The 14,730-nt window shown below is 42.8% G+C and overlaps 1 protein-coding gene across 2 annotated transcripts; it reads left to right on the top strand.

Annotated features, from left to right (window-relative positions):
• Positions 1-321: 321 nt before the first annotated feature.
• On the top strand, positions 322-14,589 carry LOC122837106 (N-alpha-acetyltransferase 15, NatA auxiliary subunit-like). 2 transcript variants are annotated; one of them, XM_044127219.1, is made up of 22 exons: positions 322-417; positions 1,847-1,952; positions 2,035-2,108; positions 2,708-2,792; positions 4,613-4,717; positions 4,826-4,983; positions 5,282-5,416; positions 6,559-6,712; positions 6,811-6,930; positions 8,067-8,162; positions 8,477-8,583; positions 8,716-8,788; positions 8,882-9,051; positions 9,128-9,280; positions 10,919-11,047; positions 11,298-11,511; positions 11,604-11,797; positions 11,896-12,004; positions 12,913-13,011; positions 13,086-13,229; positions 13,793-13,890; positions 13,964-14,589. In XM_044127219.1, exons 3-22 carry the CDS (start codon positions 2,055-2,057, stop codon positions 14,171-14,173), a joined length of 2,607 nt encoding a protein of 868 aa, XP_043983154.1. In that variant the 5' UTR covers positions 322-417; positions 1,847-1,952; positions 2,035-2,054; the 3' UTR covers positions 14,174-14,589. The 2 variants fall into 2 exon arrangements, with proteins under 2 accessions (XP_043983154.1, XP_043983153.1); XM_044127218.1 differs by lacking the exon at positions 1,847-1,952 and having other exon boundaries at positions 338-417; positions 2,008-2,108.
• Positions 14,590-14,730: the final 141 nt, after the last annotated feature.

Raw genomic sequence — 14,730 nt, 5'->3', positions numbered from 1 at the left:
TGGTTTCAAAACACAAAATATGACATTGCCACAAATATGTATTTGTTGAAGACAAAAAAAGTAAGAGAAAGGTTGATTTCTCTTTTTTTTCATATTTAATAATGCAAAATCTGGAATTGAGAAACAAAAAACAATTTTGTAAATAACTCGAAGTGCTTTTATTGCAGAAAATTTGAAAGTGTTTTATTTTGCCAGTAATTCTTGACTTCTGCTTTGAGCTGTATACCTTTAATTTTAGATTTTGCACTTTCTGTCTAGTGCTGTTGTATAACAGATAGTTTGTTTTCTCCCAAATTTAGCTGTTAGTAAGTTACAACGGTTAGTACAACAGTTATTATAGCAGTTAGTTCGGCACTTTGTTTTTCACTGAGCAAGAAACATTATTTTATGCTGGCAGCCTCTCCGAAGAGTCAAAAGGTGCGTTGATTGTAAAAAGTATTTACTTTTAATATATCTTGTCTGTCAACATGATTATTTGTCATAGTCGTAAAGTAATGTAAATTGAAGCATTGTAAAGTGGATTATAATGCTATGACGAATGGAATGTGCTTTTGAAGAAATTAAATGTCATAAAACCATCAGTAAAGCTTCATCCTTATTCAGAGCGGCATGCTACAGTTTAAAAAATAATAATAATAAAAGCAGGAACGTCATCGTGCCCGTGTAATACAGCTATTTTGACTTTAGGAGGCGCTATTGTGAAGCATCAAAACAGTGAATCACTTCTTGTGATGGTTGTTATCAGAAGTGATGTATCCTCAAGTAAACCCTTATTTAATTCACGCCTTTCTCTCTGCTACATATTTAAAACCAATCACTCTGCATCGAACCATCTCATGTTAGTTGTTTGACATCAGAGTTGGGTCGCAACTAGTTACATTAACTCAACTTCTAACTGTTATGAACAATAGGACTTTCAGGAATATTTTACAGCGCTGAAATGTTTACTTTTACTTGAGTAATTTTATAAGTATCACTACTCTTACTTGAGTAACATTTCAGGATTCTCTACCCACTGTGAGTAACTTCATTGAATGAAGGACAGAGATCTTTTAACCAAAATTCACCAGACAGACACACACAAACACACACCTGCAGTTTTGTAAGAATTTCATCAGTTTTTAATTGAAAGAAACTGATTTGAAAAGCACAGTTCTGTTGAAAAGTACAACGTAAAGGGGAAACAGCGCCACCCGAAGAAGTATGGGGGAATTTTCCTGCCATAATCCAAGAGCACACACGTTCAGTCTAAGAGCAGGACTTCATGTCTTTCTTCTCAAAACTTGTAATAATTGGACTCAAAACGTCTCCTCGCGCTCACACTTAATCTCTGCTCGGAGCAATGAACATGTGTGCTCTTGGATTATGGCAGAAAAATTCCCCCATATATTTATGCCCAGCAGAATTTGTTAAGGCTCAGACTTTTGTAGTCATTCCTGTGCGTCCACGGACCGTTGCTACTATTGAATGCTAGCCGGTCGTTTGACAGTGGGTGCGCACTATTTAAAAATCGGCGTAAAGAGAGGCGCGCCGGGAAGGTGGAGTTTGCATTGAATTTCCATCACACTATCAACACAGATGTATAGGAAGCACACGCTGCTGACAACGACGACCGCATAAACCATACTGTGGATGTGAACAAAATGGGACTGTGTCGATGCCAAAAAGAAACGACTGTTTTAAATGTAATAAATAATTCTGCAGATAAATTCCAGACGCTATAAATATATATGTATAATGTGTTATTATTATTATTATTATTATTATTATTATTATTATTATTATTATTGACGAGCATATAATCTAGAAACTCCTAGTTTTGCCGCTCATCATTTCTTACATTCAGGCTTCACACCGGCTGGCTTGTAAGGAATGAACTCAGAAATTCAACATGACCCGGAGGAGAAGCGAAGCGGCCATTTTGCTCGGAAGGGGGGCCTCGGTTTAAACACGTGAGAAAGAGGAGCCTGAAGGTCCCGATAAAGTCCAGTATTTCTGTTTCTAAAGGAGTTTCGTTCATGTGCAAACCAACAGTGGAGTAGGAAACCACCGCCATGCCCTCAGTGACTCTGCCGCAGAAGGAGAATGCTCTCTTCAAAAGGATTTTGGTAAGCACTTGGCGTTAGCTTATTGCAGTGCTAAGCAGTGGCCCGTTGTAGCACATATAAAGCAGGTAGCTAACTCATCAGGAGCCCTGCAATTATGAAGTCTGTGTTGTTAACCATCAGCTGTGATAGAGCAGGAGAGAAACAGCACCGCTGGATGGTTATTCTGGGAGGCTGCAGATGTCTTTTGACCTGTCAATAGAGCCGAAGTGTATCAATTAACAGTTGACACATGACAGCCATGCCCAAGTTGAAGAGGAAAGCTGCGGCAGTTTGTCCGCTTAAAGTTGGATTGTTGACTCGTGAGTGACGCTGAAGAGCAGCGGGATGTTGTGGTTCTGTTTAGCACTGTTGTCACAGAGAAGTGAAGTCAGTTAAGTTAAACTCCAACTTGATACACTTCCCATAACCAATAGTAAGAAACATTTTAGAGTTTAATTAAAACTCAACAGCAGAGCTGGACCGTTGCTCCAGATGTGCTGACATCTCTGTCCCATCAGGATGAGGACTGTTCATTTGTCAGCAACAGCTGGAGGAAAACTCCTGGAACGGTTTAGCTCATGGCGGCATGGTGCGTTTCTTTTCTCTCTCTCTCTTTCCAGAGGTGTTATGAACACAAACAATACAGAAACGGGCTGAAGTTCTGCAAACAGATCCTGAGCAACCCCAAATTTGCAGAGCATGGAGGTAAGAGAGACCCTCTTCTTTCTTTTCCCTTTAACTCTGAGATTGTCTAAAAGCTTTTAAAAGTTGCAAAGTCATGTTCCATGACAGGTGGCGCACACTGAAAGACAAAACAAACTTTGTTGTTCTTCTGTCAGCCTTCCTGTTATCTACTGCAAGTTTCTTTTTCTGTGGCAGCCAAAATAAACCACAGATGGATCCCGGAGAATCCAGCTTCTTTTTAAAACCTTTGATAGTTTATGTCTTTCTGTATGTGTCTGTCTGTATGTGGTTTTTTAATAACTATGAGACTCGGTTGTACAGTGGCACTGTTGGTAGAAATGTTGTCTTTCAGAAAGAAGATCCAGCCTGGGTCCTCTTTCTGAAAGACCCAGGCTGAAGGGACAGATGTTCTTACTGTGTAAACCCTTCCTACTCTGATCACATCCAGCTGCATGTCATGATGGAAGCTGTTTGAAGGAATACAGAATGAGCGACATGTTAAGGGAACAGAAAGCTAAAATAATGTGTGGAATAGCTTGAAGTCAGGGCTTTGTCCACACGGACAGCGTCTCTCCAGAAGGTAACCTGCTGTGTGTTCATACCTGACATGAGAGCTACAGTAGTAGGATCAGATTGATGGTCGATCTGATCTGCCTCCAAAGGTCTGAAAATCGGCAGCTCTGCTGTTAGAGGCTGACACAGACCTGCCCATCAGGTCATGCTAACAATAGTCACCCACTGTTAACTTAGTGCCTTTGTCACTATACACATTGAAAGTGTGTTGTGACCTCTTAACACCTGAGTGTGTTGGTTATTGAAAAACAAAATCAGCTAGAAAAACCATAACCAAAAAGATAAATATTAAACTTAAATAAGGTAAAATCAGCTTATTTTTCCTTATTTAAATAAAATAAAATAAAACCTTATTCTACACTTTGTTTTGTTTAGAAGGTCGGGACTCTGACTGTTGCACAATGTTTGCTTCTTGGAGATGTGGGCTGTGTTGTAGATTTACATTTTTCCCAGTTGCTAATGTTTGGCCATGACGTATGTCATGTACCAGTTTGACACTCTGAAGCTTACTGGAAATTCCCTGTGTTGTAAACAACCATTCTCCACTGAAGAGCTCTTGTCTAGAACTTGTCAGCTCTTAATGTTAATCTGATATTTGGAAGCTTGACCAACACGGACTGAACAACTTCCTTCACTTCCTCTGCTGCCAGAAAATCAACAACATCGCTCACTTCTTCTTCTGTTCACTGAATGGCCTGTAGGATCTCTACCGTAGGAATATAAGTAAATGGGAGAATTCCCAGACAGATTACTGAAGGGAGATGAGAAGCTAACGGAATTGGGTAAGAAGCTTACTATGCAGACTAGCTTATTTCATGAATTCCCTTCTTTTTATTTACATGGAGGCTAATGGATGTTTGGACCACTGACCGCATCAGACCTGTGAACTGCTGCCGTCATGGTAACAGACCACCAGAGCAGTCAGTTCATTTTAGTCTGTTCAGATATTCAGAGTTCAGTTTAACTTTCAGCTGTGTCTTCTGTCGCTGTTGCTTCATGATGTGGTTTCACGGACATACCACAAACATGTGAATATGTGAATTAGTACTTGGCTATGAAAACATGGCTAGACTCCATCAAATCAAATCTTACTTCACTGTGTGTATTGTTACTGAGGGCCTATGGGCCAATTCATCTGTTGTCATGGTAATATCAGATGTAGTCTGCTTGTTAATTAAACTGTAGTTAACAGACTGAATCGTGCTTCAGTAAGAATGTTTGGGCCGTTTCTCTCTAACCCTGTGATATGACTTGACTCTGGGCTGCAGAGACGCTGGCCATGAAGGGGTTAACCCTCAACTGCCTGGGCAAGAAGGAGGACGCCTACGAGCTGGTGAGACGAGGCCTACGCAACGACCTGAAGAGCCATGTCTGTATCCTTCACCCTGCTGCCCCCCAGAGCGCCTGCTCTCCTCTCACTGACTAACACTCACCAGGGCTCAGTCCTGATCGGTGCTGTTCCTGAACTCAACTCCTTCCAGGCTGGCACGTCTATGGCCTGCTGCAGCGCTCTGATAAGAAATATGACGAGGCCATCAAGTGTTACCGCAATGCTCTGAAGTGGGACAAGGATAACCTGCAGATCCTCAGAGACCTGTCCCTGCTGCAGATCCAGATGAGGGACCTGGAGGGCTACAGGGTGAGAGACAGACACACACACACTGCTCGGAGTCTCATACCTGCAGGTACAAGGAGCTGATGGGTTCATTAGAGATGCTCAGCAGTGGACAGTGTCTAATCTACTTCAAACTGATTGTTAATTTTTAAAGTCAGGCAGTGACAGAGTTCTCTAGTCAGACAGTTCAGATCAAACAATCAGCTGCAGGATGGTAGTATGGAGAGACTACAAACAGAACTCCAGGACCCAGCAGTGAGGGTGGCCTGGTTGGTCAGCTCAGCAGGAGCATGATGTGGTGACCCCCTGCATTTCTCTGTAGGAGACCCGCTACCAGCTGTTGCAGCTGCGTCCTGGCCAACGGGCCTCATGGATCGGCTATGCTGTCGCTTATCACCTCTTGGAAGACTTTGAGATGGCGGCTAAGATCGTGGAGGAGTTCCGGAAAACCCAGCAGGTACGCTAGGGCTGAATGAGCTGCTGGACAGCTGAAGTAAAAATCATGATGATGATGGAGGATTTACTTTGAGCTGCTGTTAGCTCCTGTACAGAGGACAGATGACTCCTCTCCTCCATACTTACGTTATGGAGGAGAGGACTGGTTATGTTACTGGGCCAAGTTTAGTATTATTTTACTCATCGAGTATTCTGCCCATTGTTCTGATGATTAATCCGATTTAAAATATTGCCACATTGTGCAGGTATTTTTTATTAAACCACTTTAATAAAAAGTGTACAACATCAAATAAATAATTCCTGTTTATAATTTAAGAAAACAAACATTTTATTGCCCAAAAGTTAATCACATGATTCCTTTAATGAACACTGAATCATATGCAGCAGAAAGGACTGTATTGATGTTCAGTCCTCTTCACTGGACTGAACATCAATACTACAGCTGATCTGTTGATTATGGATTCATTGATTAATAATTGGATAGCATAAGGTGATTAATTGAAGATTTTTCTCCAAAATCTGAAACATGTGAAGCTAAAACTGCCACTTGGGGAGTTTTGAGTAGAACATATTTACAGAAAAAGAATGTTTATTATATTAAATGAAACATTTGTTGTAGATTTTGGATTCACGTGTTCTTTCTGCAAACAGCCTTTCTTTAGTCTGTGTGCTCCAGTTAACGATTATTTAATTACTAAATTAGTTGACTATTATTTCAATAACTGTTTCATCCCTAAAGTTTAGTTCTGAAAGGTTGACTGAACAGTCACTTTACTTGGACTTGTACATTTCCACATGGTTTACCAGTGTTACTGGGTCTAGTTCATTTGGAACCCTATTTGTAAGGTCAGACACTGATGTTGGGCGAGAAGCATCAGTGTCAACTCTAAATTGTCTTTAGGGTGTTCTGGTGGATTGACAGGTAGAATCATTGCTGCTCAAAGCTGTCCTGTATCTTTACCTGCTGCTTCAGTTTGGTGGCTGGAACCATATTTGTCGTACAGCTGCAGTTACCAGGCAGACATGTTGTCAGAAAGCTGCTGTAGCAATGATCCCAGTCACTGTTATCACTATCATAACCAGTGATCAGGAGGTTCAGTACAGGCTGAAATAGATCCCCTGTGTGTGTGTGTTGGTGTCCAGACGTCTCCAGACAAGGTGGACTATGAGTACAGTGAGCTGCTGCTGTATCAGAACCAGATTCTGAGGGAGGCTGGCCTGCACAAAGAGGCACTGGAGCACCTGAACAGCTATGAGAAGCAGATGTGTGACAAGCTGGCTGTGGAGGAGACCAGAGGTGAGCACGCTGCTTCTGCAGGCTGCAGTGGAGCCATCTGAAGGCTGCTGAGGCTCTTAATGCACAGCTGTGCAGCGTGAACATGTGTGTTTTTGTAGGAGAGCTGCTGTTGAAGCTGGAGAGGCCAGAGGAAGCTTCAGAGATCTACACAAGACTTCTGGAGAGGAACCCAGAGAACTGGGCCTACTACAAGGGCCTGGAGAACGCTTTGAAACCAGGTGCACACAACATATAGCAAGAATTCATTCCCTTTGGAATGAAAAGTCTCTCTGCATGGATAATTGAGGGGCACCACTGAATCGGCTGTGATTTCCTTCATTCTGGTGATTGGCCGATACTTGCATGTAAAACTGATCTTATCTTCCTCCACCAAGGTCTAAAAGTCAGCCACTGTCCTCTTTTGCTCTGCAGTTAGAGAGGATGACTTACAGGCCCACCAGGTCACATCTGCAATCAAGCTGAAAATTGTCCTAGTCCAATCATGCGCCAATTATTCCAGACCTCTCTACTCTTTACAGATCTTTTATTTTGAATCGTAAATCTCTGTCTTGGAATTCTGTTCACATCATATCTCACATCCCTCCAGTTGCTCTAACACCCATATTTCCTCTGGGTCAGCTGGCAACATTGTATATGTTACCAGAGCCGCTACTGGCTAGCAGAGGCAGAGAGCTAGTTAGTCTGGATGTCAGCATGTCATAAAAGCAACCTTCTGCTAATGACATTCTGTTTGTGCCACCTGCCTGAGACTGATCTGAGCGGATATAATTTTGTGAACAAACACTGACATGGTGTTATGCGATTACAATTCACACACGTTTAGCTTGGTGTCATCACCAGCCAATCATCATTATCATCTGAATGATAATGATGATTTTCAGTCAACCAATAAATCAAAACACTGCATCACATAACAAACAGCAGGATTTAGAAAAACAAGAATGGTAACTACTGTAAATAGTTTAACGTTTTATCATCAGAATATTTAGTTAAGCAGACAAACTTACTCATTGTCCATTTTAGATAATATGTCTTTTCATTGATTTTACTTTTAAATGTGACCAGTATTGCATAGTTTACCCACTGGCAGATAACTAAATTAGGATTTAAGTGAACTGAAAAAGAACTACAGTCCTTTAGTAGGTTTTCTCAAGGTAAGCCTGGAAACTGTATTGTATTCTATATATTATAGTCTGACGTTTCCTCACAATTCAGGATAAATCCTCTTGGTGTGTTTCTCGCATGAAAACTACCTTCTGTGCAGTGCTAGAAGCACTTTAATATGAACAGAATCACTCTAAAGATCAAACAGCATTAACATGTTAGCATTAAGTGTCTGTGTGTGTGTCTTCAGGCAGTGTAGAAGAGCACCAGAAGATCTATGAGGAGTCTTGGAGGAAGTTTCCCAGGGGTCTGGTTCCTCGAAGGCTGCCTCTTAACTTCCTCACAGGTAAACATAAGGCAGCCTGCTTCTAGATCCATTAGCATTCTTAGCTCAGCCTTTGGGTCGTACTGATATCAGCATGGCTGCAGCAGCTCCCCCTGTTGGCAACATCAACATTAGCACTACATTAGTAGTGTACTCAGGTGGAGTACAGCAGGAGACTGATCAGGTGGTTAAGTTGAACCAAACATCCTGGCTCCAGGTTCAGTGTGATCTTCTCCTGTGGGAATCAGACATGGTGTGTTATTCTGGCCTGATGACTCCATATTGCCATTCCAGCATCACATTCCTGTCTTCTTCCTGTTTGTTGTGCCGGTCAGGGGAGAAGTTCCGGGATTGTCTGGACATCTACCTGAGGATGAACTTCACTAAAGGCTGCCCTCCTGTCTTCACCACACTCAAATCCTTGTACACAGACAGAGAAAAGGTTAGCAGAACCGTTCTGCTGGAAAGTTTCTGTCGGAGTATGAATGTATTAATGTATTTTGTTAATTTTTCCATTTTAGGTAGAGCTAACTTATTGTTTTTCTTTTGTTTTTTATGTTTTTGGGGTATGCAGGTTACGATAATAGAAGAATTAGTACTTGGCTATGAAAGCTGTTTAAAAAGCAGTCGAATGTTTAGTGAAGATGGTAAGTGTTTAGATGTCCTAATGCTTCACTCTGATTGGTTTCATTCTAGCTGTCTCTAAATGCAGGAGTTGTGTGTGTTACGGGTGTGTGCAGATGATGGGAAGGAGGAGCCTCCGACCACCCTCCTCTGGGTGCAGTACTTCCTGGCCCAGCACTTTGACTTTATCGGCAAGGCCAGCCTGGCGCTGGAGTACATCAACACGGCTATCGACAGCACACCCACACTGATCGAGCTCTTCCTGGTCAAGGCCAAGATCTACAAGGTATGACGACGCACTCAGAGTGACACACAGAACTGAGACGACACAACTTCCTCTGACTGTCCGGCCTGATCTGCAGCATGCCGGCAACATCAAGGAGGCAGCTCGATGGATGGACGAGGCCCAGGCGCTGGACACTGCTGACCGATTCATCAATTCCAAGTGTGCCAAGTACATGCTGAAGGCCGGCCTCATAAAGGAGGCAGAGGAGATGTGCTCCAAGTTTACAAGGGTACACTTACACTGTCCACTGTTTTCCTAAAGGTAGTTAGGCTGGAAGAATTGCCTGTCTCAAGGGATTTAGGGACCAAAACATCCTGACTGCAGAGTGTCCACACATCCTAAAAAGCTTTAGGTTCATGTATCTAAAATGAAGGCCTTAAAATGTCTTGAATCCATGAAAAAGATGCAGGTTGGCCTTAAATACATTAATCACAAATCTTAAATTTTGTCATGGCAGATCTGTTTAATCTCATATAGTGTATGGGGGTTTTGTTTTCTTTCAGGCAAAAGTTTAAGTCACCGTAAACATGATTGTTGTGTTCTGTGACTCAAGGCGGTTCAGGCGCCCAATAATATACCCTTGCTGGTTAGCTAGCTACCTTTATTCCATCCACCACGCAAATGTATCTCCAGCTGGATGTGTGACTTTGGTTTTTGCCACTGGCTCACTTCTGTTTCTAACTCAGGAGCTTTCTGTGCAAAAAAACAACTTTTAGTCTTAGCACTGTGGGGGTTGAGGGTGCAGAGAGCAACATGGAGTGTGAGACACAAACCTACCAAGAGGGTGTGAATGCTGAAGTGGACACATCAAGCAAAATCCACTCTTTAACCCTTAAATAAATTTTTTGTGATCTTTGAGTGTCTGGGATTACCAAAAAAAAACATATATATATTTTCTCCTTGTGCTGCCTATTCTTTTTGGGTTATATTTTTTTCTCTATCTGCTGTAAAATGTTTTCTTGTCTATGATGCCACTGCATTTGTTGTGGAACTTCTAAACAAGGTCATGACTTCCCAGAAAATGATCTAAATGCATTCAGTGATGTTCTTGAGTCCTAAATTGTCAATACTTTGCTTACTTCATTGATTTTGTGGTAGCATTGATATTTCAATAGGCATCTCTCATGCATGGACACTACAGTTAAACTAGTGTAGGTAGTTGGTATGGATGGTCAGGGTGTAAATACACTAGTAAGACCACTGTGATTGTTTTTTCATCTTTATTCTCCTGCTCTGGTGTAATGAAGACTTGTTTGAACTCCTTTTTTCCCATTCACTTTGTAATTTACTGTCTAAAAGGTTTAAAATGTAAAGTTTTTCTATACCACATGGCTAATTAGCGTATCAGAACAATCACACATTTCCACTGGTATTCCTCAAACTTGCAGGTCATAATAGTTGTTACTAATAATATACATACAGTACAAAACTCCTCAGCAGTCTGTCTCTCTGCTCAGCGTTCTAAACACACAAACAGACAGATTTTTAAAAGGAGCAGCAAAAGCTAATGAGGTGTATCAGCAGAGCTGTTGAGTTGTTTCTGCTGCCTGCATATTGAGCTGTTAGCCTGTCATGGTAGTCATGAGACTGTCATACGGCAACACACTTCAGTCAGAGGCTTCTTTAGATTTGCAGCAAGACTGACTGCTACTGGAAATCTTCCTGTCCATTAAGTCACCATCAAAATGACTCTGAACATTTAATATCTCTCTGGGATAAAGTAATTGTGAGTTGAATTGAATCGACTCAGGCCCTTAAAGTTGAGTTGTAAGCTGTTTCTGGTGCAGAGTGTTATTCTGGCCTCAGGGCTGATGCTCTTCTAACAGGCTTCATTCACCTCCTGTGTTTGTGACTCTTGTGTCTCCAGGAGGGGACATCTGCAGTGGAGAACCTGAATGAGATGCAGTGCATGTGGTTCCAGACAGAGTGCGCTTTGGCCTACAAGGCCATGAACAAGTTTGGTGAGGCCCTGAAGAAGTGCCATGAGATTGAGAGGGTACGTTGGCTGCTCACTCTGTCATCACAGGCATCCGTTATTGTGAACAAGTCTAAAACCACCATGCATGTTTAATTTTTGCTTGTTTGCTGTTCATGTTATCCTTGAAGTCAGAATCGCTTCTTTTTCCGGATTGAACAGTTAATTGTTTACATCTATTAACATGTTAATCTGCTGCATTGTTCGGGTTTCTCAGCATGCCAGCTGGATTGATGGAACTCTGAATCTGTTCTCTCCTTGTGTCTCTCAGCATTTTGTGGAGATCACAGACGACCAGTTTGATTTCCACACCTACTGCATGAGGAAGATGACGCTGCGCTCCTACGTGGACCTGCTGAAGCTGGAGGACATCCTGCGACAGCATCCCTTCTACTACAAAGCCGCTCGCACTGCCATCCAGATCTACCTGGACCTACATGACAAGCCACTGACCGATGACAACAAAGAGAGACAGGCAGACGCAGGTCTGATGCCGCGTCTTCGCTGGCTTTCCTAGAGAGCTACATGCTGGGTGTGGAAAAAAACACTTAGAAATGAAACTTTTCTCTTTATGCAGAGAACTTAACAGACAAGGAGCTGAAGAAGCTGCGGAACAAACAACGAAGAGCGCAGAAGAAGGCTCAGTTAGAGGAGGAGAAGAAGAATGCCGAGAAGGAGAAGCAGCTGAAGAACCAGAAAAAGAAAAAGGAGGATGATGATGAGGAAATTGGAGGGCCCAAGGAGGAGCTAATACCAGATAAGTTAGCTAAGGTGGGTTCAGGGGTTCTTGTGTTCTGTCAGCTTGAAGGAACGCTTTAGGAGTTTAAAAAAATAAATAATAAAAACTTTTTCTGATTGTGCATTCCCAGCCGGAGAACCCTTTGGAGGAGGCAGTCAAGTTCCTCATCCCTCTGAAGAACCTGGTGCGCAACAAGATTGAGACTCACCTGTTGGCCTTTGAGATCTACTTCAGGAAAGGTTGGCAGCTCAGAGGAGGGATGGGATCGGTCAGCCACATCTGCTGCCTCATGGCAACTTCTGATTGGCAGTCAGACATTTCTGTTTAAATATGTCTGACTGCTGTGATTAATTCAGACTTTAAACCTTTCTAAGTTTGTTCTGTAATAACTATATAATAGATGGACTGACCTTTTACTGACCTATACCTGCTGACTCTAATTTAAATGAGAAATCTCCAGGATTTGTAAAAATCTGACCTGCTGATACAGTTTTGAACTGATTCCAGATTCTCTTTAGGGAAATCTCTGAGGTTTTACAGGATATGTTCTCATGTGATCAGTTGTTTATTAGCTGTATTAGACCAGAGGTGACATCACAAGGTGAAAGTTTGTGCCAACATGTCTGAGAACAGAGATTGGTTCTGATCGCCAGCTGGTTTCATGGTGCATTGCCGCCCTATCATTTATCCACATGTTAAAGTGTTGCACTAGAAAAGGTTGATGGAAACTGCAGAATTCAAATAACTTTCTCAATTTTGCAACATTTTTACTCTCACATGAATGTAAAAAGGTTTTTGGCTTTCTGAAGTTGAGTTAATGCATTAAGTGCTGATGGAGACACTTTTACAGAATAAGTTCCAATGTGGCAAATTCTCTCATCCACTGCTGGGTTTGTGAAATCTATCTGTTCTGTCTAGTTTACGACCTCACTTCCTGTTTATTACAGCCATACATGTCATCAACATCTGACATAGCCTGGTTGATTTGCTCCAAACCTGTAGATAGGAACACACTGAACTTAAAGGTTTGTCTAAAATGAGCACAATAATTAGATGGAAACTCAGCAACTGATCCAGCCTGTTTTTGTAGAGAAAACCAAAGTTTTTTCCTCCACCATAACTCGTCTGTCCGTTCTTTACCTCCCAGAGAAGTACCTTCTGATGTTGCAGTCGATAAAGAGAGCGGTGGCCATAGAACCCTCCAACCCATGGCTGCACCAGTGTTTAGTACGCTTCTTCAAGAAGGGTGAGAAAGTGACTGCTGGCCATGTTCAGCTCTCGATCCTTCCAGAAGTGACTAAAGCTGTTTGCTGCCTGCAGTGAGTGAGAGTGCAGACCTGGCCGAGGCAGTGAGGACCGTGCTGAAGCAGGAGATCTCCAGGCTGTTTGGAGACAGCAACCCTCAGAGCTTCAACAAGAACTACCTGAGCCAACACTCCAGCTGCATCCCCCACCGGCTGGCTGGTAGGTTCTCCTCAGAGGGAGGAGCGACAGGCTGCACCGTGTTCCTGACTCTGCTCTAGTTACTGATTTAAACATGTGGAGCTCAAGAAAACATTGGGACTGTACAAAATCTAAACTGCTAAAATGAGTAAATACCTGGGAAGCTAAGGGCTAACTCCTTTTAGCTCAACCTGAACACAATAGTCTTTTCCAGTGTCCAATCAGGTCGTTTTTTTAGAGGTTAAAAAAACAAGATCTAAAGTATGATGACTTTGTAGGTAGGACTGTGAAGTAAACCCAAATTAGTTTAACACTGAAAGCTACATTCAGGCTGTCACCCTCAGTGTCAACATGAATGTTAAACTCTCCTCTATATATTCTTTTTTATTAGTTTTTTTTTTTTCATCTATTTTTGTTCATGTGTTCTTGTGCTTCAGTCTTCCCTGAGGAAGATAAACATGATTTGGCCGATTTAAATAAGAAGCATGTATCTGTGATTTAACTCAATCCATTCTGGACTTTCTGTTCTTTGCAACGTTTGCACCAGAAGCACCTCTCAGGCCCGTGTCTCCTTGTGTCTGCAGCTGCTAAGATGATGGTCTACCTGGAGCCGTCCTCTGATAAAATGGCTTGTGAGATTGCAACAGCTCTGGCCAAGCCTCTGTCTGGAAGAAGCATCCAGGTGAGTCATTTGGCCACTGGGGGGCGGCACAGTGAGCGCCATGGTAACTGAAACGACATGCGTTTGTCCCCAGATCTGCTCTGAGGTGCTGGAGGCTCTGAGGAGTGGCCAGCTGGGCGAGGATCAGCAGAAAGCCGCTGAGTCTTACCGTGCCACCTGCCACAAGATCTACCCTTACTCCCTGGCCTTCATGCCCCCTGGTTACCAAGACAACCACACCACAATCAGCGCCAACGGCGACCTGTCGGCAGGAGAGCACGATGACCTCGCACATGAAATGTGAGGAGGGGGGGTTCAATGGGGGGGATCAGAGAGGGAGACTGCTGCCTGACGCCTTAGTTCACCACCATAGCCCCACCCCATCCCACCCCCACTCCCACACATTGCACTGATCTGCTGGACTGAGCGCCCCAGGATGGACGGCAAAGGGAACAGAACCATCAGACTTTTTTTAAACAACACGAAAGGCTCTGCCCAGTTCATGGCATCAGAAAAGAACTGATATATTTACACTGGGAGGCAAAGGATTGTGGGAAGTGTGATCATTGGCTGGCCTGGTGAACACAGTCTAGGTTTTCTAGAACGCCTGTGTTTTCATGCCAAGTCCTTCTTGTAGGTGCATCTGCTTCTCATGTTTTTAAAAGTAATTTATATATTACAAACTGACAGAGGAATTAATAAAACTGTTTGCAAAACCTGTGTGACAGGTGTGTGTGTGTGTGGTGGGAGGTTAGGGGGAGTAAGCTGGCTGACCATGCTCTGCTGCAGGAACAGGAAGCAGTAAGACCAAACGGTCAGTCACGTTGTTGGACAGAATGTTCACTTCCTGTTCCCTCAGCT

The sequence above is a fragment of the Gambusia affinis genome, linkage group LG09, assembly GCF_019740435.1.
Source record: "Gambusia affinis linkage group LG09, SWU_Gaff_1.0, whole genome shotgun sequence".
Lineage (NCBI taxonomy): Eukaryota > Metazoa > Chordata > Actinopteri > Cyprinodontiformes > Poeciliidae > Gambusia > Gambusia affinis.
This window is presented reverse-complemented; position numbering and strand designations above follow the sequence as displayed.

Coding starts and splice junctions, on each gene's coding strand:
- LOC122837106 (XM_044127219.1), top strand. CDS start 2,055: ATGCCCTCAGTGACTCTGCCGCAGAAGGAGAATGCTCTCTTCAAAAGG. Junction 6,931..8,066: donor GGAGAACGCTTTGAAACCAG/GTGCACACAACA, acceptor GTGTGTCTTCAG/GCAGTGTAGAAGAGCACCAG. Junction 11,048..11,297: donor AGTGCCATGAGATTGAGAGG/GTACGTTGGCTG, acceptor TGTGTCTCTCAG/CATTTTGTGGAGATCACAGA.